This window comes from Carcharhinus amblyrhynchos, chromosome 7 (assembly GCF_965287045.1).
Source record: "Carcharhinus amblyrhynchos chromosome 7, sCarAmb.v2.hapA, whole genome shotgun sequence".
NCBI classification, from domain to species: Eukaryota; Metazoa; Chordata; class Chondrichthyes; order Carcharhiniformes; family Carcharhinidae; genus Carcharhinus; species Carcharhinus amblyrhynchos.
This window is the reverse complement of record NC_137330.1, coordinates 56846690-56871662: the sequence shown is the minus strand read 5'-3', so window position 1 is coordinate 56871662 and position 24973 is coordinate 56846690. Positions and strand designations below refer to the sequence as shown.

General features: G+C 38.7%; 1 protein-coding gene across 1 annotated transcript in view; it reads right to left on the bottom strand.

Moving 5' to 3' along the window:
- Window positions 1-1034: 1034 nt before the first annotated feature.
- cdc5l (CDC5 cell division cycle 5-like (S. pombe)) overlaps window positions 1035-24973 on the bottom strand; it is a 56878-nt gene continuing 32939 nt past the window's right edge. The window contains exons 10-16 of the mRNA XM_080192370.1: window positions 22852-23014; window positions 20917-21081; window positions 20593-20673; window positions 20075-20317; window positions 12168-12365; window positions 2527-2739; window positions 1035-1516 (exon numbers count right to left, since the gene is read on the bottom strand). Of these exons, the coding sequence (XP_080048496.1) occupies window positions 1409-1516; window positions 2527-2739; window positions 12168-12365; window positions 20075-20317; window positions 20593-20673; window positions 20917-21081; window positions 22852-23014 (1171 nt within the window). The 3' untranslated portion in view covers window positions 1035-1408. The remainder of the gene's footprint in view (window positions 1517-2526; window positions 2740-12167; window positions 12366-20074; window positions 20318-20592; window positions 20674-20916; window positions 21082-22851; window positions 23015-24973) is intronic.

The following is a 24973-nucleotide window of genomic DNA, read 5'->3' as shown; positions in this document are numbered from 1 at the left end:
GCCTGACTAGCAACTTATACAGCTGCAACGGAACCTTGCTGTTTTTAAACTCCATCCCTCTAGCAATAAAGGACAAAATTTCATTTGCCTTCTTAATTACCTGCAGCACCTGCAAACCAACTTTTTGTGATTCATGCACAGACACTCAAGTCTCTCTGCACAGCAGCATGCTGCAATTTTTTAAACATTTAAATAATAGTCCATTTTGCTGTTATGACCTCACATTTACCAACCTTGAATTCCATCTGCAGACCCTTGGCCACTCACTTAAGACTATATCCCTGTGCAGGCTTTCAGCGACCTCTGCACACTTTGCTCTGCCACTCAGCTTAGAGTTATTTGTGAATTTTGACATACTACATTTGGTCCCCAACAACAAATTGTAAATAATTGTGGTCCCAACACTGATCCCTGAGGCACACCACTAGTCACTGATTGAACCAGAAAAACCAACCAGAAAAACACTCATTTACCCTCACTCTTTGCCTTCTGTTAGTTAACAAATCTTCTTTCCATGCTAATACATTACCTGTAACACCATGCACTTTAATCTTATGCAGCAGCCTTTGATGCAGCACCTTGCCGAATGCATTCTGGAAATCCAGAAACTCCACATCCACTGCACACGTAATGTTGTCAAAGTATTCCATCAAATTAGTCAAACATGACCTGCCCTTAATGAACTTATGCCTCATCTTCCCAAAGAGACAATTTATATCCAGATGTCTCACTATTTCTTCCTTGATGATAGATTCAAACATTTTCCCTATCACAGAGGTTAAGCTATCCAGCCGATAGTTACCCGCCTTTTGTCTACCTCCTTTTTTAAACAGTGGAGTCACATTTTTTGTTTTCCAATTTGGAGGAGTCTAATATGTATCAAGATAGGAGCTTCTGAAGTGCATTTCTTCAAAGTTCAAATCCTAAACCCAAAATTTTAACAGCAAGCACTATATAATAATTTAACATTTGGGTTTTATGTACACAGATTTCGTTACTTTCAAAATAAAAAGAAAATACCATCTATACAAAGATTAAACAAATTTCACATTTTATTAGAATATTACTCAAACCACAGTACAAATCACCCTTTCATAAGTTTAACATACAGTTAAGAAATGTTCGGAAAATATTTATTTGACTGTTGAAGCTTTGACAGCAGATCAGCTTAACGTTGTTTTCTTGCAGTACTGACAAACAGGAACTTTACTCCATATATTACTTACGTTCTCATGTGGAATATACAAAGGATCCATATATACTACAGCAAAATGCTAAGCACAATTTGAATGGGGTGACATTTCTGAAGTTTTCTTTCTATCCATTATTGTAACAGAAAATACTGTTTAAATGGAGTTCACTGTACAGAGCAATGTGAAATGCATGCAGAGCAGAGGCTGTTCCATTTTCAATACTTGGCTGTTGCAAGTCCTTCTTTTTCCAGAAGTAGATCTGCATACCTTTGCTGGAGTTCCTTCTCTCTCTCCTGTTGCCGCGCAACATCTTCTCTCAAAGACTGAATTTGGAGTTAGGAAAGGATACAGCAAATGAATAAATCAAATGATTTTTTATGAATAGACCAGATTGGAGATTCAGTTCATTCGTTCATTTATGGAACAATCATTTTGAAAGTCAGAAAACATTTATAGAATAAGCTTCACTACAACTTTTAAAATTACATAGCGAAAGATGGCATAACAAAATGCTCTGCCAAACTTTCCTAGAGATTTTGGCAGCTATAGAAAAAATCATTCATATTACTTATGAAAAATGTATCATATGAACGATAAATAAGTAATAATAGGATTGGGTCCAATTGACCAAAGTGAGTTGACACAAAAAAATACAAGTGCAGAAGCTGAGCTTTTAATCAAATGTAACCCAATGAATAATTCTTCAGTAGTAGGTAGGAAATTTCTCTAATCCAGAATTTGTCCTCCAATTCTTTCATATGACTACTGAGATAAGTGCAACACCATATTTTTTCAGATGGAGGAGGAGCATTCTACCTAATATTGCTAAAGCTGCCAAATTAATACCATCTTCAACATTTTTTAAAAATGCAGGATAGAATCGGCAATCATTGTTTTCTACAGTACATGCTTTCTTTCTCTGACACCATCACCATGCCAGCATCACCTCCCAACTTATCCTTTCAAAGAGAGGTTAGTCTGCATGAAATGTAGAGCTGAATACTTCAGGGTGAAAACAGGGGTATCACGATCTAAATTTGACTGATGCTTGTACCTTATGAATGAAACATTTTCTACTGAGAAGAGGTGGACATGTGTTTTCTAGTTGCTGAATTAACTTTTTTGTTAAAACTATATGTTATGTTTTGCTCTCAGGTTTCAAAACTAATATTTCAACTTACTATATTGCTATTCCATATGAAAATGATCATATCATGAATTTTAAAACATTCTGTTGTGGCAAGTGCTCGACACTGAATTTTTTTAAAAAAATCAATAAAAAACCTACTTATTCTGAAAAACTCAAATGAGCAATGATTGCAAATAAAAATACCTCTTGTCTCCTTGGGATAGCAATATCTTCATGTTTCTTCAATTCTTCAAAGGTACATAATTCCAGGTGTGCCTGCTCAATCTGATCCCAGAGATCGCTCAACTGTTTCATGAGGCCTGTAGCACGTGACTGATATCCTCCAAGCAATATCTTGAGTTTTTTCTCCATTTTTGCTGCCTGTTTTGCTTCTGTGGTCATATGATTTCTGTTGGTCTATAATAAGAAAAATTGTTGCTTACATGACTCAAAAAAGTTGTGATGTAGAGATACCGGTGTTAGACTTGTAAGAAGTCTCACAACACCAGGTTTAAGTCCAACCAGTTTATTTGATAGTAATCCCAAAGCTTTCGGAAATGGTGTTCCTTCATCAGGTGTGTGGAAAGTTCTGATCAGAGAAAGACATATCAAGACACACACAGTTTACAGAATACTAATTAGAATGCAAATCTTTGCAGCTAACCTGCTATTAAAGTCTTAAAGATGCAGACAATGCACGGTACATTGGGGAGACCATGCAGATGCTGTGACAACGGATGAATGAACACCACTCGACAATCACCAGCTTAATGCTATCTCCATTCAATTGTTTGCATCTTTAAGACTTAAATAGCAGGTTAGCTGCAAAGACTTGCATTCTAATTAGCCTTCAGGAGAACAGTAACCACGACACCACACAACCCTGCCACAGCAACCTCTGCAGGTCATGCCAGATCATTGACGCCGATGCCATCATCTCACGCGAGAACACCATCCACCAGGTACATGGTACGAACTCTTGCAATTTGGCCAACACGGTCTACCTGATACGCTGCAGGAAAGGATGTCCCGAGGCACGGTACACTGGGGAGACCATGCAGATGCTACAACAACGGATGAATGAACACCAGCTTAATGCTATCTCCACTCACACTGTCTGCACCTTTAAGACTTGATTAGCTGTAAAGACTCGCATTCCAATCAGTATTCTGTAAACTAAGTGTGCATCCCTACATGCTCTGTTTGTGATCAGAACTCCCCACTCACCTGATGAAGGGGCAGTGCCCTGAAAGCTAGTGGCGTTTGCTACCAAATAAACCTGTTGGACTTTAACCTGGTGTTGTGAGATTTCTTACTATGTTTACCCCAGTCCAACGCCAGCATCTCCACATCATAATTCAAAGCAGTCATCGATGCCAATGCAAACTTGGACATTATCAAGTGCATGATGTTAGAATATGAACAGCAGCAAAATTATTTTACGGAACTCTCTTGAGAAATTGGGGCACTGATACAACATCAAAATTCATAAACTGTCTTTAGCTGATCGACATCCTAATTGAACTTGTTTATGACATTCAATGCTGCAGAAGGTTATGGCAGTGGGCTAGCATCATGAAAGTCATAAGTTTAAATCTCGAGGAAAGTTTTCAAATTAGCTTCAATAAATTGGCAGAAGTTATGGACTCTCACTAGAAAACAGCCACTGTCACAGAAACCTGCTATATTTTCAGCCAAATAAACTTTGACACTCCTATTCTGTCCAGTTCAGATTTGATTAGAGTTATGCACTATGTAGTTGATGCTTAATGCTCTTAAGGGAACTAGGATGGGCAATAAATACTATATTAGATGAAAGATTCAAAAGCATTTCATAAAGATAAGAAAATAACTGGAAGTCTTAAAATGAAAGTAGGCAGTTAAGGGGTGATAACTAAAAGTAATATTTAAGAGAAAAATTCTCAAGTGAGGAAGAGAGCAGTAATACACCAAAGGTGCTTCGTACAATATTTTAGAGATGACAACATGGATGAAGATTATGCAGCCAAAGTTGGGGCAGAGATGGGAGACTACAAAAGCGACCGGAGTCAGAAAAGTTGAGTGAACAAGAAAGCATTATTTCAACCCAATGACACATTCCCTGTTGATTAAGCTTTGCAATCACACCTGACGTGCCCCAAATCCATATTCATAAGACTGCAATGAATTCCATATTATGCTGAGAAAATCCAACTTCACTTCATCATCATTCATCTGAAGGAACACGTAGCTATTTATTTGCTTAATCCCAAATTAAGTCCTTGATAGACTAAAATTTCCTTTAGCACAAAATTAGCAAGGCTGAAGTTATCACATTTGGTTCTCCTAAACCTTCAAACCTTACCATACAACTCCCTCCCCATTTTTGACAATTTCCACAAACAAAGCCCAAAGCGTATGCATCTTTATTGCCATATTTGACTCCGAGGTGAACTTCAACCCTGTAGGTAGCAGTTAATGTTCATGAGGAGAGAAGTAATAAGGGGAATAGGTTTTAATACAGGATAGATATGGATAACAGGTTTGGACAAGTTCAATTGGTAGACAGGCTGGCAAGGAAAATTTTGGACCTATCTAGTTCGAAGGCAATGTATCATGGGTAACTCTTTCAGGTACTGTAGTGGGACAGCAAGGTCAACATGGAGTTGGGGTTTTGCAGAGGTGGATAAAGGCAATATTGGTGGCGGCAATAATATAGGGTTTGAAGGGACAAATAGTGGTGGACCATTAATTAACTTGTTAAAATACTATTTTACCCTAGTTCTAAAAGTGTTCATGTTTATATCTGAAATAATGATTTATATGAAGATTTCTCAATGCACTAGATTTCTGATTAGAACAGATTACATTAAAACAAACTGATAAAATGTTCCCTAAATTAACATCTACTCCAATATCTCAACAATAACAGATGCTTAGAGCTCTACAAATATGTATTTTTTTAGACAATACAGTGGTTTAGTTAATAGGATTTAAAAGGGATCCTTCATATTGTTTATTTTTATAAATGCATTCATTTTTATATCTCTATCAAATATGCCTATTTTAAAAGAAAATGTTTAATCACCCTGAAGTTAAGTAATTTCATCTGATAAAATAGCAGTGTAGAAATAAAGTCTTCAAACAACACCAAGCTGTTCAAATTCCTCTTTTTTTCAATATTGTTTAAGTCACACAATGTATAGTTGTGCATTATATTTAGTAGCTGTACAAACTATTAGAAAAGAAACAACAGAAGAGGCCATTCAGCACATCCATTTCTCCTTGTCATACAGGCTGTACTTGAAAGCTTAAGGCTTTTAAATAAAAATAAATTTCCTGCCACTGTGCAGAAAGAGAAATTGAGCCATTCGCAATTTCAATTGCTTCAAAATGTTATTTTAATTTTTTTAGTGAAAAGGAGTGTGATGGAGGTGGTAAAACTGTCTCAAAATCATTAATTATGCTGGGTTTTCAGACTTTATTCCAACCCACTTCACCAGCTATAATCTTTAGTCACTGTTTTGATTCAAAATGGCAGCCAGAGCTTTGACATTTACAATAATGTAGCTTAGGAGACTGGAATGAGGGGCTAAAAACATTTATTAGAATTAAATTATGGATAAATATGGGACATTAAAAAATAATTGACATTAGTAGTTGTCCTTTACTATCATGACTATTTCAAGTCGTCAACTCACAAAAGGATTAAAGTAATGAACACCTTAGATTTGTAGCATACTGACAAACTTAAAACTTTGCTGAAATATGGTTCGCAGCTGTTTTTAATACCAATTGAAGCAGCGTAAATTCTCTGAATGGAACTGCTACTGCCTGATTCTCAGAACTACCCGTGTGAATGATTTCCAACCTACTTCCCACTTTTCCCTGCCAAGATATTTTAAACAAATCCACCCTTTGTGAATAACTTCCTTGATTAACTGAAACTTATCCATACTGGTATAAATAAAACATACTACCCTTGCAATCCTGTTGTGCTTATTTTTTCAACCAAAAATGGAATTTAAAAAAAGAAACATTGCTCCAAATGCTTACTCTGTATTACAATTCTTGTCACTCATTTTTGTTGTAGAACTAATAATTGTACACTATGAAACAGCAAGACTATCCTAAAATAATAGAAAGGGAGGCTGTTAAAACAGATTATAAAATATAACATTCTTTTGCCAGAAATACAAGGCAAAATGCCTTGGTGCACATTGAAGGATTCTTGTTGCACACTGGCTTGCATGATCAGTCCAGCAATGGGTTTAAAAATGCCCTATTGCCAGTTCTATGCTTCAATACTAAAAATTTAAACATTTTGAGTAATTAATATTTAAAAACCGAAGCTAAACAAACTAATCCAAATTAAACACATAACAGTGAAGTTTGGTAGAGCATTTAGATTCACATTCAACTTTGTACATTCTAACTAGTTTTTATAAGCAAGGACCAAGCACTAACAATGAAAAAATGCACAAACCTTCATCTGCAGGCAAATCATAATTTTCAACTATCTTATTTATTCTGCACTGGGTTAAAGTTCTGATTTAAAAATAGGGCTTAATCAGAAATAGACCAATGCTGCACCCTTCTGGATAGCTACCGGTAAGTGTAATTCTTGCAACTGTCTAACAACACTTCTTATTTTCAAACATGTTCTATCTAAATACAAATACTGTTTAAATTTCAATACGTTATAATGTGTGCACCTCTCGCAAAACCATCAGCACTACCCCACATAGTGAAATTGAAGTAACAAAATTGATCTTACAAGCTTTAACATATTTAGAAAGAATCAAGCATGCGTTTATATTGTGCCCATCATGATCGCAAGGCATCATAAACAGCTGCACAACTTATGAATCATCTTTGAAGTGTAGGCAAAAACAGCAGCCAAGTTGTACAAGGCAAGATTCAACAAACAGAAATTAAAAACACCTAGATAACCATTTGTTGTTATTTTTGGTTGGAAGAATAAATGTTGTCCAGGACAGTGGGAGAATTATTCTGCTCTTCAAGTAATGCTATGTAATGTTCAACATTAAAACACGCTGCCTTCAATAATGCAGCATCCATCAACATTGTATTGTTTGAATCTGATATGTTGGACATGACTATAAAATGAAGTCTCTTGGTGGACCTAAAAAATACCATGCTATTATTGAAAAAATCTGATCAAGTTAGGAAACGGATCATAAACTCACGATCTTCAGAGGAAAATGTTGTCTCTAAACCAAGGGGACAATTGGGTCATATTTATGGTCAGCTCTCTACTATCTCTAAACTTCAGTAGTTTACCGTATCCCTCTATTTCAAATGGAACCGCCTTTGAGACTAAAAGTGCCGGCATGTTTTAATATAGTTAAAGAAAAAGAGCCAGAATTAAATATTGCCAACATTATAGACCAGGAGTGGCTTCCCCTTTCATATTGTTTCCATTTTAAATGTAATCAACAGAGGGTTTTTGAAGTGCATTGCAATTTAAAAATTGATTATTATAGGCCTTTGAGTTTTACTAAAAACATTAGTGTGCCATGTCTGAATGTAGTGGACTTGGTAGACTAGATGGTCCACTCATGTCGTTTTTCTGTGGATGGACATCATAATATCCTAAAAAGGTCAATGTTTTGTGCTATTATAACGGATATTAACCATCTAGAACTAGAGTACAACGATTAGTAAAGTTGTCTCCAGATATTACAAAATTTCTTTCAGATGAGTGACAGAGATGCTGTTATGATGTACAGTTCGATACTGTGATAGCGAATCCAGCAACTTTACATTGGATTTGTATATTAGAAGGTAGATTGATCACCTACCAAACTTAATATAAAAACAGCTTTAGACTTTATGAATAACAAGATCTCTATTCTCTTAACAAATACTGAAAAATACCAAGTGTGAAACTGCATACAATGGAAACCGTGCTTCATGCCATATGCATAGCCACGTGTACAACATGTACAATGGGAATAAACTAAAATATATTATAAGCAATTCTTAAAATAATGGCAGGTCAAGGACAAAGGAAAAGAAAAGCAAAATGCTGTGGACGTTGGAGAGCTGGAATAAAAACAAAGGGCTGGAAAAGCTCATTGTTTCTCTATCCACTGTTGCTGTCAAACCCAGAGTTAATATTTGGAGTCCAATATGGACCTTTTAATTGGAACTGAAGAATCATATTGGGCTCAAAACGTTAACTATTTCTATCTCCACAGATGCTGCCAGGCCTCATGAGTTTTTCCAGCACTTTGGTTTTAGTGAAAAAAAATGTTGACCTAGGCAGACATGATAGGGTGAATTTTTAAACAGATTATACTATGGTACAACACACAGCATACGACTCAGTAAAACATGCTGATAACCTAATTGTCTGCAAATTTTGACTTTCAAATAGTGTTAGTCACTTGATTCAATTGATAAATGGATGGAATTGACATAATCAGCAGGTGCTCACTAGAATTTAAGAGCATTCGGAAATAATAAAGCTGTATTTCACCCTTTGGAGGAGTTTCCCAACCTAACATATTGCAAGCTTAGATCTTCCATTTCCTTCTGTGTATATTCTGTTCAAAATTTTTTTCTAAACCATTACACAGAGGCTCACAGGGGATTAATAAGCAGCTTATATCTTTAGTAAGACAGGAAAATCAGTTAACTCTAAAGGATTCATACTGTGCAATCTTCAAAACTGGTTTTTCAAAAAAAAATCTCAATCTATGATCTTTCAAAAATATATTTGTAATGCAGTTTTTAGAAAAACTAATGAACGATGCAATTCTGTAATATTAATTATTTTTAAAAGTTTCAAAAGGACATGGATCAAAAATTTTAAACCCTTTCTTTTAGAGAATGACTGACCTACATCTTCCCAGTGCATTATTTTAAAATAGTGTTCATAAGTGTAAAAATAAATTAAATCAAACATTATTATTGTGATGCAGAACTTCAGCCACTGGCTAAATATTTGCTGCCTGAGCAAGAAAATTTATAGTTCAGCTGAGAAAGGTTCTCTTACTAACTGGTAAAATACTTCCAAAAAAGCCAAATTTAAAAAAAATTAGAAAACAAGCCAACAACAAGCTTAAGTACAATGTTCCTTATCCAAAAGAATATATTGTAAGATACTGCATTCCAAATTGGCGTCTTTACATTAGGAACATAGAATTAGGAGTAGAAATAGATAAATTCAGCCATTCAAGCCAGCTCCACCATTCAATTAGATCATGGCTGATCTCTCCCTGGTCCCAAATCCACCTCCCTAGCTGTTCCCCATATCCTTTAACCCATTAAAAAAAATCAGAAATATACCTATCTCCTTCTTGAAACCATTTAATGACTCAGTCTCCACTGCGCTATGGAGCAGTGAGTTACACAAATTCACCACCCTTTGCGAGAAGTAGTTTCTCCTCATCTCAGTTTTACATCTACTGCTTGTCAACCTATACCTGTGGCCTCTTGTTCTAGAGTACCCACAAGGGGAACCATTTGATCTACATTTACTCTATCAATCCCTTTTATTATTTTCTATAGCTTAATTAGATTCCCTCTCATCCTTCTATACTCCAGCAGATACAAGCCCAAACTGTTTAATCTCTCCTCAAATGTCAACGCTTTCATTCCTGGAATCAATCTGATGAACCTCCTCTGAACTGCCTCTAATGCCACCATAACCTTCAAATAAGGAGACCAAAACTGGACACAAGACTCCAGACGTGGTCTCACCAACACCCTACACAATTACAACAACACTTCTCTATTTTTATACTTCAGTCAAACAGACTGAACAAATGCCAACATCCCATTTACCTTTTTTATTACATGCTGTACCTGCATACTGACTTTCATGAGCACACACCCAGATCCCGCTGCCCAGATGTTTTTTGAATCTGCTTGCCATTTAGGTAATAATTTGTCTATTTGTTCAGCAAAAATGGATAACCTCACACTTACCCACATTAAACTCCACCTGCCAAATTTTCACCCATTCTCCTAGCCTGTCTATATCCATCTGTAAAATTTTTATTTGCTCTTCATTGCTGCGATTTCCCACCTATTTTAGTATCATCTGCAAATTTTGCTATGTTACACTCTGTCCCTGCTTAGCTATATAAAGGTAATTTGCCACCGATTCAATGAGAAATTATATGAATGTTAATAATGGAAAGATGTGGACAACATAAGTATTGATTTTTACAATTTTTACTCCAACTTTACAGCACAAACAATTTAAGGCTACCAGGAAATCAGACAGCAACTTCTGACAAGTGTTCATGCATGGTTAAATACAGTAATCAGGAAGTTGCCAACTGAGTTGTCCTGCTTCTGCAGAGATATTACTGCAATAACATTTCACCAAGAGAATTGGCATTGAAACACATGCAACAGTGTGAAGTTGCTGTAACCTGAATAGTACCTGCTCTGTTGACAGTATTTCGAGCTTGATTCCTTTATCACCAGCACATGGTCTACTTTGCTGGCCAATTACATTTCAATCAGGAGCTAATCCTTAAATAATATTAATTTTCTAACTCACTCTGATGGATATTTATGCAATTACACCATATAACTTTAAAATCATCACTTGGTAGAGACACAACTTCAGTATAGCTGAAAAAAATGTTGTTGTTGAATGTTTTCGTCTTGCACTCATCAGGACAAATGCAAGAATGCCAAGTTTCAAACTGAGCAACAATTTATACTGCATGAGAAAAAGGTACAGAGTTTATTTATAAGTGTCACAAACAGGCTTACATTAACACTGCGATGAGATTACTGTGACAATCTCAAAGTCACCACACTTCGGTGCTTGTTCAAGTACACTGAGGGAGAATTTAGCATGGCCATGGAGGAAGCCCACACAGACATGGGGAGAATGTGCAGACTCCAGACAGATAGTCACCCAAGCCAGGAACCAAACCTGAGTCCCTGGTGCTATGATGCAGCAGTGTTAACCACAGTGCCACCTTGCTGCCCCAGTTAGCAGTGACAGTCCAGAAACATTACCACTTGTTCTCCCCCCACCCCAACCACTTTTTCCATAATATACTGGCACAGCACAAGTGTCTATGGTTTCTTTCAGTGAAGCTTTAATGACCAGGTCCGCAATGACAAATAAGGACATAGCCACAGTGTTACTATCGACATGCAGTTTGTTTATAGTTTTTGCAGATTCTACACTGTGACTGCTAAAAACATGCTCAGAATTGACTGCAGCAGCTCACAACCACGTGGCAAACTCACATTTAGTGGCACCAGTCATAAATAAGAACATAAAAACAGAAAATGCTGGATAAACTCCGCAAATCTGGTAGGATTTGTGGAGAGAAAGACAGTTAACTTTTTGGGTCTATAAAACCCTTCCAGTTTCCCTCCGCAGATGCTGCCAGAACTGCTGAATTTATCCAGCATTTTCTATTTTATTTCAGATTTCCAGCTTTTATAGATAAGGACATAATGCAATATCACCTTTAAGAGTTTTGGACAACTTGTGCACACGTGGTCACAATGAACAGGACGCATTCGCTCACATATGCTACAAGGCAATTCATTACTCAAACAAGTCCAACAAATGTTGTTGTAACTTGCCTTCAAGTAAGGCTCTGCGGTCAATCTTGGTGGTAAGTACAATAGAATTAATTTTGGACCCATCATTATGAAGGGCATGCATTTAGCAATTTTTTCAATTGCCCATAAAGAATTGGAAGTGAGATAACCATCAGTTAATTGTGCTCAGTTTGAAAATCTAATGGTACTAATCTTGTATCCTCTAAGAAACTGGTTTTAGACAGGGTTAACTTTGAACCATGAGAGTCCTTCCATGTCATTGTGCAGCAATTAGCTTTTTGGTGAAAACTAACCTCCAACTTCTTTTCCAGTGATTCTATTCGATCTTTCTTGCTAGCCAGATTGGCTCGAGTGTACCTGTTCTGTCCAGGCAGATACAGCACCTGACTGTAACATTCTTCCCACACCTGGTTATATGCATCAATAGGAAGGTCTCCATGCCCCATACCATGTTTGACAACCTCCATTTCCAGCGTTAACACATCACCTGCCTGAAAAAAAATACAGTAAATATGTTGCAAACTCTTCCAATTAAAGACATTATTAGACATTATAACCACATTTTGGAAAAAAAATAGCTATTTTAGACACTAAAACATTGCACTGTAGATATTGCATGGGGTGGCATGGTGGCACAGTGGTTAGCACTGCTGCCTCACAGCACCTGGTACTAGAGTTGAATTCCAGCCTTGGGTCACTGCCTGTGTGGAGTTTGCACATTCTCCCAGTGTCTGGGTGGGTTTCCTCCAGGTGCTCTGGTTTCCTCCCACAGTCCAAAGATGTGTGGATTAGGTTGACTGACCATGCTAAACTGACTCTAGTGTCAGGGGGAATTAGCAGGGTAAATATGAGGAGTTATAGGAATAAGTGCCAGGGTGGTTTTATGGTTGGTGCAGACTCGATAAGCTGAATGGCCTTCTTCTGCAATGTAGGGATTCTATGATGATAATAGGTGCTACTTCAAATAACTCCAAATCTGAAACTCTATACTGAGGGTCCTGAATTGTATTTTTCCTAATATGCCTCGTCATTTCATTCATTAAAATATTAAATAAGCATTCTGAATCAAAAACCAACAATGTAGAAATACATTTGAGCTGTTGTTTTCTTCACGGCTTTCAAAGGTGAATGAGGTGAAAATTTGAAAAGAACCTTAATTATTTTGTCACAAAAGCAGGCCTATTTTATTAGAAATACTTCCGACTATATGTTCCCATTGATTCATTGCACTAGTCTTGCCAACCTCCGTTGAACACAACTACAAACACATTACTGACATCCTGTGGCACAATTGGTGTATTGTAACACAAATTTTTGTTACACGTTCTATTCCAACCTTAAAGCCATAAAGCCAATGGGTGAACTCAAATCCATTCCTTGCTTGCTTGCTTCAAAAACCAAATTTGAAATCCAATTAAAACCAATTCACTATCTCCACAAGGCAGAGAAATAAGATCCAAGCTGACCAGATAAGGCATTGCACCCATCTTAGGCTTGATCTGACACTTGGCCTGAGCCAAAAGGCTGACATTTGCAGTGATCTGAAGCTGCACTTTCCCTACCAAGTGGATTGAAAACAGTGTCATAGTCAAGAGAAGGCACTTTTTATTGAGGGTAGCAGTATAGTAAATTAACAATTTTGATCCATTGTATTTGATCCACTGTAATGCCTGATGTCTACTGGCCAGGTGTCACTGCATGTTTTTCCACTGCTGATGTCATTGGTGTAGCCTGTCAGCCAAATGACTGGTTTGCACCAGGGTTTGGTAACATCATCACATACTAGCAATTGCCAGCCACTTGCTTTGCCACTCCCTCTGGCTCTGGGTTATAATGTGTCAGTCATTCTGCTTCTTGCTCCCTGAAACTCAAGGAGCTGTAATTATGCCACTGACCCGCTCCCTTTGTCAGCTCTTGCTGACCACACCCCCATTCTATTTCTGAGCACGTTGTAGCATCTCTTCTGGACCCTCGCAACACTCTCTCTTGCACCCCTGCTGTTCCATCTTCTGGGACTTCAAAACCACCCTCTCCTTCCCCAAGAGCCTGCCTAAATCCTCACCACCCCCTCTCCTGAGTATCTGTCACTTGGTGAATCATTCTATTCTGTGATTCACCCAGTCACCTCAGTCTTTGCTGCCCCCTCTCCTGAGCTCTTGTGATCTCCTTTCCTAAGCCTTTTATTATCCCCTTTTCCCAAGTTCATGCTACACAGTGCTCTGATCTTCAGCCTTTGTGAGCCAGAATCTATTATGTTCTCTCTCCTCCGGAACTCACTCTCTAACCCAACAGGAATGCTCCTTCAAAAACTCAAAAATGGCACAATGCCTGCATTGCAACTTCATGTGTGGGAAGTGCACCTTCAGTGGTTACCATTTTGATTATAACCTAAACTGTATCCACAATGCATTATTCCCCAACTCTCTTTTCATTAAAAAAATGTTAACTTGATCAATATTCATATTAGTCAGAGACCTAGGAAAACACATGAAAGGCGTGTGTCTGACATTTTAAATTTTTTCATGCAACTTGCTTCATAAAGGAACTTCAAAATTTGTGGCAAGGAAACAATGTTTACAACTCTATTTAATCATTGCATTGCAAGAATTATTTTCTAAATATTTTTTATGGCACTTGCTAGACTGGCATATCATTACCAGTTTAAAGAATTCAAAAATTCAAGGGCCTAAATGTTTAATGTGTACAAAGGAACTGTTTTGCTTATTCCAGACACAAGTACGCTTTAAACTCTCTGGTTGTTTTGTCCCTACGTCCTTTTGATACTACCTAATAAATTAAATGGTCAACCACTTATTAGTCTATTTCAAAGTATATCACCTACAATCACATTAATCCAAGCTTTTCATTAACTCAATATTACTTAAGCTATGCATGATGCTTTTTTTGAGTTCGGCACTCTCAATAGAAAGAACAAAGAACAACACAGCACAGGAAACAGGCCCTTCGGTTCTCCAAGCCTGCGCTCCTCATGCTTCCAACTAGACTATTCATTTGTATCTCTCCATTCCCAATCTGTTCATGTGGCTATCCAGATAAGTCTTAAACGATCCCAGCGTGTCTGCCTCTACCACCTTGGTTGGCAGTGCATTCCAGGCCCCCACCAACCTCTGTGTAAAATACATCCCTCTGACACCTTGTTAAACCTTGCCCCCCTCACCTTGAACCTGTGACCCCTTGTGTTCGTCACCTGTGACCTGGGAAAAAGTTTCCCATTGTTCACCCTATCTATGCCCTTCATAATTTTATACACCTCTATTAGATCGCCCCTCATTCTCCGTCTTTCCAGGGAGAACAACCCCAGTTTACCCAATCTCTCCTCATATCTAAGACCCTCCATAACAGGCAACATCCTGGTAAACCTTTTCTGTACTCTCTCCAAAGCCTCCACGTTGTTCTGGTGGCGTGGCAACCAGAACTGGACACAGTATTCCAAATGTGGCCTAACCAACGTTCTATATAGCTGTAACATCATACGCCAACTTTTATACTCACTGCCCCGTCCTATAAAGGCAAGCATGCCACATGCCTTCTTCACCACCTTCTCCACCTGCACTGCCACCTTCAAGGATCTGTGGACCTGCACACCCAGATCCCTCTGTGCATCTATACTCCTGATGGTTCTGCCATGTATTGTATAGCTCCCCCTACATTAGTTCTACCAAAATGCATCACTTTGCATTTATCTGGATTAAATTCCATCTGCCATTTCTCCGCCACATTTTCCAGCCTATCTATATGCTGCTGTATTCTCTGACAACGTTCATCGCTATCCACAAGTCCAGCCATCTTCGTATCGTCCGCAAACTTACTGATCACACCAGTTACACCTTCTTCCAAATCATTTATATATATCACAAACAGCAGAGGTCCCAGTACAGAGCCCTGTGGAACACCACTAGTCACAGGCTTCCAGCCCTAAAAAAACCCTTCCACTGCTACCCTCAGTCTTCTATGGCCAAGCCAGTTCACCATCCACCTAGCTAGCTCTCCTTTTAGCCCGTGAGATTTAACCTTTTGTACCAACCTGCCATGAGGGACTTTGTCAAACGCTTTACTAAAATCCATATAGACAATATCCATGGCCCTTCTCTCGTCAATCGTTTTTGTCACCTCCTCAAAAAACTCAACCAAATTTGTGAGGCATGACCTCCCTCTTACAAAACCATGCTGTCTATCGCTAATGAGATTATTCCGTTCTAAATGTGCATACATTCTATCTCTAAAAATCCTCTCCAACAATTTCCCTACCACGACCATCAAGCTCACCAGCCTATAAATTACAGGGGTTATCCTTGCTACATTCCTTAAATAACGGGACCACATTTGCTATCCTCCAATCCTCTGGGACCTCACTTGAGACCACTGAAGAGACAAATATTTCTGTTAGAGGCCCAGCAATTTCATCTCTTGTCTCCCTGGGCAGTCTAGGATAGATGCGATCAGGCCCTGGGGATTTGTCTGTCTTAATGTTCCCTAGAAAACCTAACACTTCCTCCCTTGTAACTGAGATTTTCTCTAACGGGTCAACACATCCCTCTGAGAGACTCCCAGTCAACACGTCCCTCTCCTTTGTGAATACTGATGCAAAGTATTCATTCAGGATCTCACCTACTTCATTGGGCACCAAGCATAATTCCTCTCCTTTGTCCCTGAGAGGTCTGATTTTTTTTCCCTGACAACTCTCTTGTTCCTAACGTATGAATAAAATGCCTTAGGATTCTCCTTAATCCTGTCTGCCAAGGACATTTCATGGTCCCTTTTTGCCCGTTCAAACTCCCCGTTTGAGTTCTTTCCTACTTTCTCTGTATTCTTCCAGTGCTCCATTTTGGCGGGGCAGGCTCGAAGGGCTAGATGGCCTACTCCTGCTCCTATTTCTTATGTTCTTATGTTCTTAGCTGTCTGGACCTAACGTATGCCTCTCTTTTCTTTTTGACCAGACCCTCAATTTCCCTGGTTGTCCGCGGCTCTCAAATCCTACCTTTCCTATCTTTCCTTTTTACAGGCACATGCCTGTGCTGCAGCCCTATCAACTGCTCCTTAAAACACTCTCACATGCGAGATGTGGATTTACCCTCAAACAGCCTCTCCCAATCAACAGCCATCAATTCCTGCCTAATCCGGCTATAGTTAACCTTTCCCCAATTCAGCACCTTACCTGTAGGACAACACTCATCTTTTTCCATTACTATCCTAAAGTTTACAGAATTGTGGTCACTATTTGCCACATGTTCCCCTACTGAAACTTTGACGACCTGACCAGGCTCATTTCCCAGTACTAGGTCCAATATAGCCTCCTCTCTAGTTGGACTATCAACATATTGTTCCAAAGAACCTTCCTGTATGCATTTTATAAATTCCTCCCTGTCCAGATCCCCAGCCCTAAACACTTTCCAGTCAATACAAGGGAAATTAATGTCTCCCACTACAACAACTCTATTTTTTTCTGCACCTATCCAAAATCTCATTACATATCTGTTCCTCCACTTCCCGTGGGCTGTTGGGGGGGTGCCTGTAGTATACCTTCAGCAAAGTGACTGCGCCCTTCCTGTTTCTGAGCACCATCCACAGTGACTTGTTACATGACCCCTCTAAATTGTCCACCCTCTGCACCGCTGTACTATGTTCCCTAACCAGTATTGCTACTCCCCCACCTCTTCTAGCCCCTCTTCTGTCTCACCTAAAATACTTATACCCTGGAATATTCAGCTGCCAGTCCTGTCCTTCTTTTAACTAAGTCTCTGTCACTGCAACCACGTAAGCAGTAAGGCCCTAAATTCATCTGTCTTGCCCTTTATGCTCCTTACATTGAAGCAGATGCACTCCAGACCTCCAATGAGTACACAGGAGCAAAAATCAAACGTTTACCAAATTTGGTTCAAGAACCCTTCAAAGTGCAATGACAGTATACATTGAATCATAGAGCACAGAACAAAGCCAATCAATCCATCATAACTATGACAGTTCTTTGAAAGAGCAATTCAATTAGTTCCACCCCTGCTCTTTCTTCATAGCCCTGCAATTTCCCCCCTTTATGTATTCATCCAATTTCCATTTGAAAATTATAAATGAATCTGCTTCCAACATACATTCAGATAAAGCATTCCAATCACAACTCACTGCATAAAAACATTTCTCATCTCCTCTCTGATTCATTTTGTTGATCAACTTGCTGGTTACTGTCCCTTACATCATTGGAAACAGTTTCTCCCAGGTTATTCCACTAAAACTGCATTAGAGTATTTATCTTTGAATAGATACCACTGATTTTTTTCTATCAAATTTCCAGGCAAACCACAGCAACTCAGTATAAAACATATCTTATCTTGCTTCTGATTCATAAGAACATAAGAAATAGGAGCAGGAGTAGGCCATCTAGCCTTTTGGGCCTGCCCCGCCATTCAATAAGATAATGGCTGATCTGAAGTGGGTCAGTTCCACTTACCCGCTTGCTCCCCATAACCCTTAATTCCCTTATTGATCAGAAATCTATCTACCCATGACTTAAACATATTCAACGAGGTAACCTCCACCACTTCAATGGGCAGAGAATTCCAGAGATTCACTACCCTGAGAGAAGAAATTCCTCCTCAACTCTGTTCTAAACTGCCCCCCCTTATTTTGAGGCTGGGCCCTCTAGTTCTGGTTTCCTTTCCAAGTGGAAAGAATCTCTCTAGCTCTATCCTATCTAGCCCCTTCATTATCTTATATGTCTCTATAAGATCCCCCCTCAGCCTTCTAAACTCCAACGAGTACAGGCCCAATCTACTCAATCTCTCCTCATAAGCTAACACCCTCATCTCCGGTAGCAACCTGGTGAACCTTCTCTGTACTCCCTCCAAGGCCAATATATCGTTTCGCAAACGAGGGGACAAAAATTGCACACAGTGCTCCAGTTGCGGCCTCACCAGTGCCTTGTACAGTTGCAGCAAGACCTCCCTACTTTTATATTCTATCCCCCTCACGATATAGGCCAACATTCCATTCACCTTCTTGATCATTTGCTGCGTCTGCAGACCGAGTGTTTTTTGAAACAATTTTTCCTTATTTACTCTATCAAAAGCCTTAATGCTTTTGAAAACCTTGTCATATCCTGCCACAAGATACTCTGCTTGGAGAAGAACAACCCAGTCTCTAAGCTTATGAGTTTATTCATCCTTTTCTACATGGTTTCTGTTTATCCTGACCTGGCGCCCTCCACTAACACCTACATAACCTCCACTGCTGCCCTTGCCTACATCAGCAACACAAATTGTGAACCCAATAGTCTTTAATCCCCAAAATCTGCAGTTTCATTGTCAACCAATCATCTAATTCCTTTCTAAATTTGCTGACCCTCAGGTGTCTTTTCTAGAAAATTCACTATTCAGTACAAAAGGTGTCTTCTAATCTTAAGTACCACCTGAACAGTATTAATTTTAAGCCCATCTCCACTATTCTGTCCAAGCAAGAAACTGCCTGTCTACACCTCTAATGACCAGTATTTTAACGTCCTGAATCATGTAAGAACATAAGAACATAAGAAATAGGAGCAGGAGCAGGCCATCCAGCCCCTCGAGCCTGCCCCGCCATTCAATAAGATCATGGCTGATCTGTCGCGGCTCAGTTCCACCTTCCCGCCCTCTCCCCATAACCCTTAATCCCCTCTCTTATCAAAAACCCATCAACCCGCGTCTTAAAAATATTTAGCGAGGCAGCCTCCACCACTTCAACGGGCAGAGAATTCCAGAGATTCACCACCCTTTGAGTGAAGAAGTTCCTCCTCAACTCCGTTCTAAACCGCCCCCCCCTTTATCTTGAGGCTGTGCCCCCTAGTCCTACTGTCTTTTTTGAGCGGGAAGAGTCTCTCCACCTCTATCCTATCCATCCCATTCATCATCTTATACATCTCAATGAGATCTCCCCTCATTCTTCTAAACTCTAACGAGTACAAGCCTAGTTTATTCAGCCTCTCCTCATAGCTCAACCCCCTCAACTTATCCCCAATAGAAAAATCAAGCTCTCCGTGTTTCTCTCAGAATGAAGCACACCAAAACCCTCGGATTATTTTCTTTCCTAGATGCAAAGTTAAAAAAGTCAACTTTTTGTTCCACATCTCTTCACGTTTTATTCACTCAATGAAACGTTCCATCATCCAACACCATTACCTGTTGTATTTAAAACAATACAAAAATGAACAAACCTTCTTCATGTCTTCTTTACTGATTTTTTCATATGCATTGTGCTCCAGGAAAGCAATATGTTCAGCATTACTGGAGCTTGATCCTGCCCCTTTCCCTCTTTTACCAAACTGATCCACATATGGATGATGAAGTGTGTCATAGTGTAGCATAATAATCATTTCTTTCTTCACCATCTCTTCAGCTTTCTGCATCTCAGTCAAAGGTGGTTCAACATTCAGAGGTCGCAAGATGGTCTCATTTACCTAAAATTAAACAATAATGCGGCTTATACATAGCAACTTAAAATTCTGAAAGAACATTTCCATGGTTATCTTTGTGATACTTAATCTTAAAAGTTCTGAAAATGTTATTTATAGACTTTATTATGCTGCTATTGCCACTTTTTCATAGTGCAATTCTTCCATTAATCGAAAGCCTTCCTTTCCACTCTGTTGGATATAATTTACTGGTTTTCACTTCCATGTTTATGTTTATTTTCTGTCAATATTTAATGTTAAATTGCAAGTTTTATACTCACTTCTGTTGGTCTTGGAAGATTTCGCTGTACTGTTTGGTGTCTCTTTTTTAATTCCCTTTCACGTTCGGCATCCTTCATTGCCTGAAAAAGAAATAATGAAAATTTGAAACTTACTAATACAAATTTGCCTTTAAAAGCCAGATGCATGATAAATATACCGCATGGTTCCAATGAGCCATTAGCAGATCATTAACAAAGAGCAGATCAGCTTCTAGAATTCAAATACTGGCCACGTGATTCGGGTAAATTCAAAACAATGCATTATATGTTCACAAGAGAGAATTCTGAAAAATGTACTTTGATAAAGCTCTTGAAGAAGCTTACTTGTTTACGAGATTCTACATCAGCAGCATCTTCGATGAAATTATCTTCTGTCTCCTGTTCCTCAAGCTCTCGTTCTGCATTCTCTGGCAGCACAATTTCAAAGTCATTCTTTGGAGTAGGAAGGTTCAACAGTCCCACTCGCAGTTGTTCTCGGTGCTCTCTTTCCTACAAATAAAATTAACTGTGAGTGTTGGGGCCAGATTAGCAAAATCCAGAGTGAAAGCACAAATAACTGAAGGCTTGATCAAATATTGATGTTGGATTTCAATCCAGTATCTTTAATATCATGAAGACTTATAAAAAGAATTATCTACATCAGGCCTTGATAGAAATCTGGCTGAAGGGCAATGATACCTTCCCACGACGTGAAGCCTCCCATCTACCTACACCTTCCACCATGGCCCATTGGTATCAATTCATACAGTCTGTCTCTTACTCCTGTGGCATTTTCTCCTCCTTTCAGCATCCACTCTTCTAGCCTCACCTACAAACTTTAGTCTTCATCACCCACCCAAGTATCCCAAAATTTTTCTCAAAAAACTATTTTCACTGCTTTCCTCCCTCAGCTTCTCCTCCAAGCAACTTCTCATTCTTAATGATTTCAACCTCTATCTCAATTCATCATGCTTCCTATCCTAAAATCTCTGTCCTCCGATCCTTAATCTCTCTTTCCACTTAAACTGCCTAACCCATATTCACAATCACATCCTTGAACTTGCCATCTTGTGTGCACTCAGTATTCAGTGTGCCAATCACAGATAAAACCACCTCTGATCACAGTCTTAGACCCCATTAAAACCATTACTCCCTTATACCCTGCTCATTACACCACTATGGCCTTCACCTCCACTCTCAGATCCAAGTGATGCATACTTGAAAGTGTGTGGCAGACAATTGGTTTAGCTATTCGCTGCCACATCTGGCTGAATTAAAAAGAACATAATTGGGTCCTGCTTTCTTTTGGCAAAACTGCTTTATTTTAGGAACTCAAAGACAACCTCTCACCTCAATTCCTTTTATCTGTGGTAAACTGTCTTTTTAAACTCCCCTGTCCCATCTCTTCCATCCTCACCAACAGGAAGTGCAAGAGGCTCATGGATTTCTTTGCCACTAAAACAGCAAGGTCCTCTAATGCTATCATTGAGGCATCTATCATTTTGATTTTCAGTGTTCACGTGTGTTTTAATATTCTGGAAATATCTAAACTTACAGCCGGAAAATATTTGTCAGTTCAAGTTTACTGCAATTTTGGTTATAATTATAGAACATACAGCAAAAGAGGTGACTATATGATTGATAACACTGTTTCGACACACTGGTTGCATTATATCCACTACTGACAGCAATGAACGATGCAAATAATGGTGGAAACAGTTCAGTACCAAATGGTATCTTCCTTTATTTGACTTTTCTTGTGCCCTTATACAATATTGTAACTTTAGTCAATAGGTTAAATGCAACATATATAAGATCAAGTCAAACTTTCTCTTTCATTCTGGATAAGTTAGTTCCTTCAGGACTAAAAAGGCAAATAACAAATAACTAAATGATCTAGCAATGCAGATGCAAACATTTCACTGATTGGAAATAACTAACCACCTAAATCTTCTACATCTCTTTTGCTTTAATACATACCGAAGTATTACCATTCAGTCTGTTAACGAAAGCCTAAGTTAAAGGTATTTGGGCTCAAATTAAAATAAATTCAAACTATAGCCCATATTCAAACAAAAGCAAATTGAAGGGAAACAATGAGAATATTGCTATTGATGTTGCATAATGCAAGAGGATGTGAAGGGCTTTTACTGTTAAGGCAAATACATAAGTCTGATTAGTCATTGTGTACATTTAACATTGTGTAGATTGCACAATAATATAAATGTATTCTTTTTTACTGATTAAAGATTAGTTCCAGAAATATCCCTGTAGTCCTACCAGTTGTTTGGTGTATGAAGGATCATTATAATCCACCATTTCCTCGCCTGGGTTGATATTCAATTTGTCTCGTAAAGGAGTTCTTCCTGGGGTCACTGCCACACCAGGTTTAGGTGTCATTCCACTTCGTGGAGTTAAACCATCGCCATCATGTGCTGGAGTCCTAAAAAATTTAAAACAAAACCATTTTCTCTTATTAAATGTAAAGACTTCTCTCTTCCAAATAGTCATATAAATGCTGAAAAAGGCGATAAATGAAATGAAAGGTGCAACTTAAAAGCTCAATGAGGATGTTGTTGACTAGGATCACTCCTCTCCACCTTTCCATTTGAAATGCCGTTTTTTGATACACAGAAACATTGAAAATAAGAGCAGGAGTAGGTCATTTGACCCTCCTCCATCATTCAATATGACCATGACTGATCACCCAACTCAATAGCCTAGTCCCACCTTCCCTCCAAAGCCTTTGATCTCCTTCACCCGAAGGACTATTTCCAACTCCTCCTTGAAAACATATAATACTTTGGCCTCAACTGCTTTCTGCAGTAGCAAATTCCTCTGAGTGAAGAAATTTCTCCTCATCTGTTGGTTCTGGACATCCCCACAATCAGGAACATCTTTCCTGCATCTACCCTGTCTAGTCCTGTTAGAACTGTATAGATTTCTATGAGATCCCCCCTCAATTTTCTGAGCTCCAGTGAATATAATCCTAACTGATTCAATTTCTCCTCATATGTCAGTCCTGCCTTCCCACAACTGCACATAATATTCCAGGTGTGCCCTCACCAAGACCCTGCACTCGAATCCTCGTGCTATAAAAGCCAACATACCATTTGCCTTCATTAGCATCTGCTGCACCTGCATACTTGCCTTCAGGGACTGATGTACAAGGACACCCAAGTCTCATCATAAATTTCCTTCTCTTAATCTATAGACATTCAGATTGTAATTTTCCTTTCTACTTTTGTTACTAAAGTGGATAACCTCACATTTATCCACGCTATACTGTACCTGCCATGCATTTGCCCTCTCACTCAGCTTGCCCAAATCACACTAAAACATCTCTGCAGCCTCCTAGCTAATCATCCTCTCACTAGCTTTGTGTCATCTGCAAATTTGGAGATATTCCCTCATCCAAAGCAATACTTTGAGTAGTTAACACCGATCCCTACAATACCTCAGTAGTCACTGTCTTCTATTTCAAAAAAGACCCATTTATTCCTATTCCCTGTCTGCCACCGCGTTTTCTATCCATCCCAATACACTATCCCCAAATCCTGCGTTTTAATTTTACATGCTATTCTCTTACATGGGACTTTGTCAAAAGCCTACTAAAAGTTTAAATAAACATATCCACTGGTCCCCTCTCATCAATCCCAATAGTTGCACCCTCAAAGAATTCTAGTAGATTTGTCAAGCATGATTTCCCTTTTGTAAATCTATGCTGACTCTGTCCAATTCTACCACTGTTTTCCCAGTACTCTGCTATAAAATCTTTGATAATAGTCTAAATTCTCTCCACTGCCGATATCAGGCTGACTGATTTTAATTTCATTTTCTCTCTAATCCACTTTTTAAATAGAGGGGTTACATTAGTTATCCTCAGGAACTGTTCCACAGTTTATAGAATCTTGGAAGATGACCACCAATGCATTCACTATGTTTAGAATAACTTCCCAGTTCCCTGAAATGTAGATTATTGGCCTTCAATCCCATAAATTTCCCCAACACCATTTCTCTACAAACACAGATTTCCTACAGTTCCTCCCTCTTACTAAACTCAGTGTTCCCCAACATTACTGGTATGTCATGTGTGTCCTCCTTTATGAAGAAATAACCAAAATATGTATTTAGTCAGTCAACCATTTTTTTGTTCCCCATTATAAATTTGTCTTCACCAATCTTTTTCTCTTCACATACCTATTGAAGCTTTTACAGTCGGTTTGTGTTCCCCACAAGCTTACTCTCATATTCTATTTTCCTCTTCTTAATCAATCCCTTGGTCCTCATTCTTACTAGGTGTTCTTTGTCCCCACCATCCAGAGGAAATAAAGGATACATTTCTCTCAGTTGGCTTGACTGGAAACAGGGTCACCCAGACCTTAATTTTTATGATCTGGCT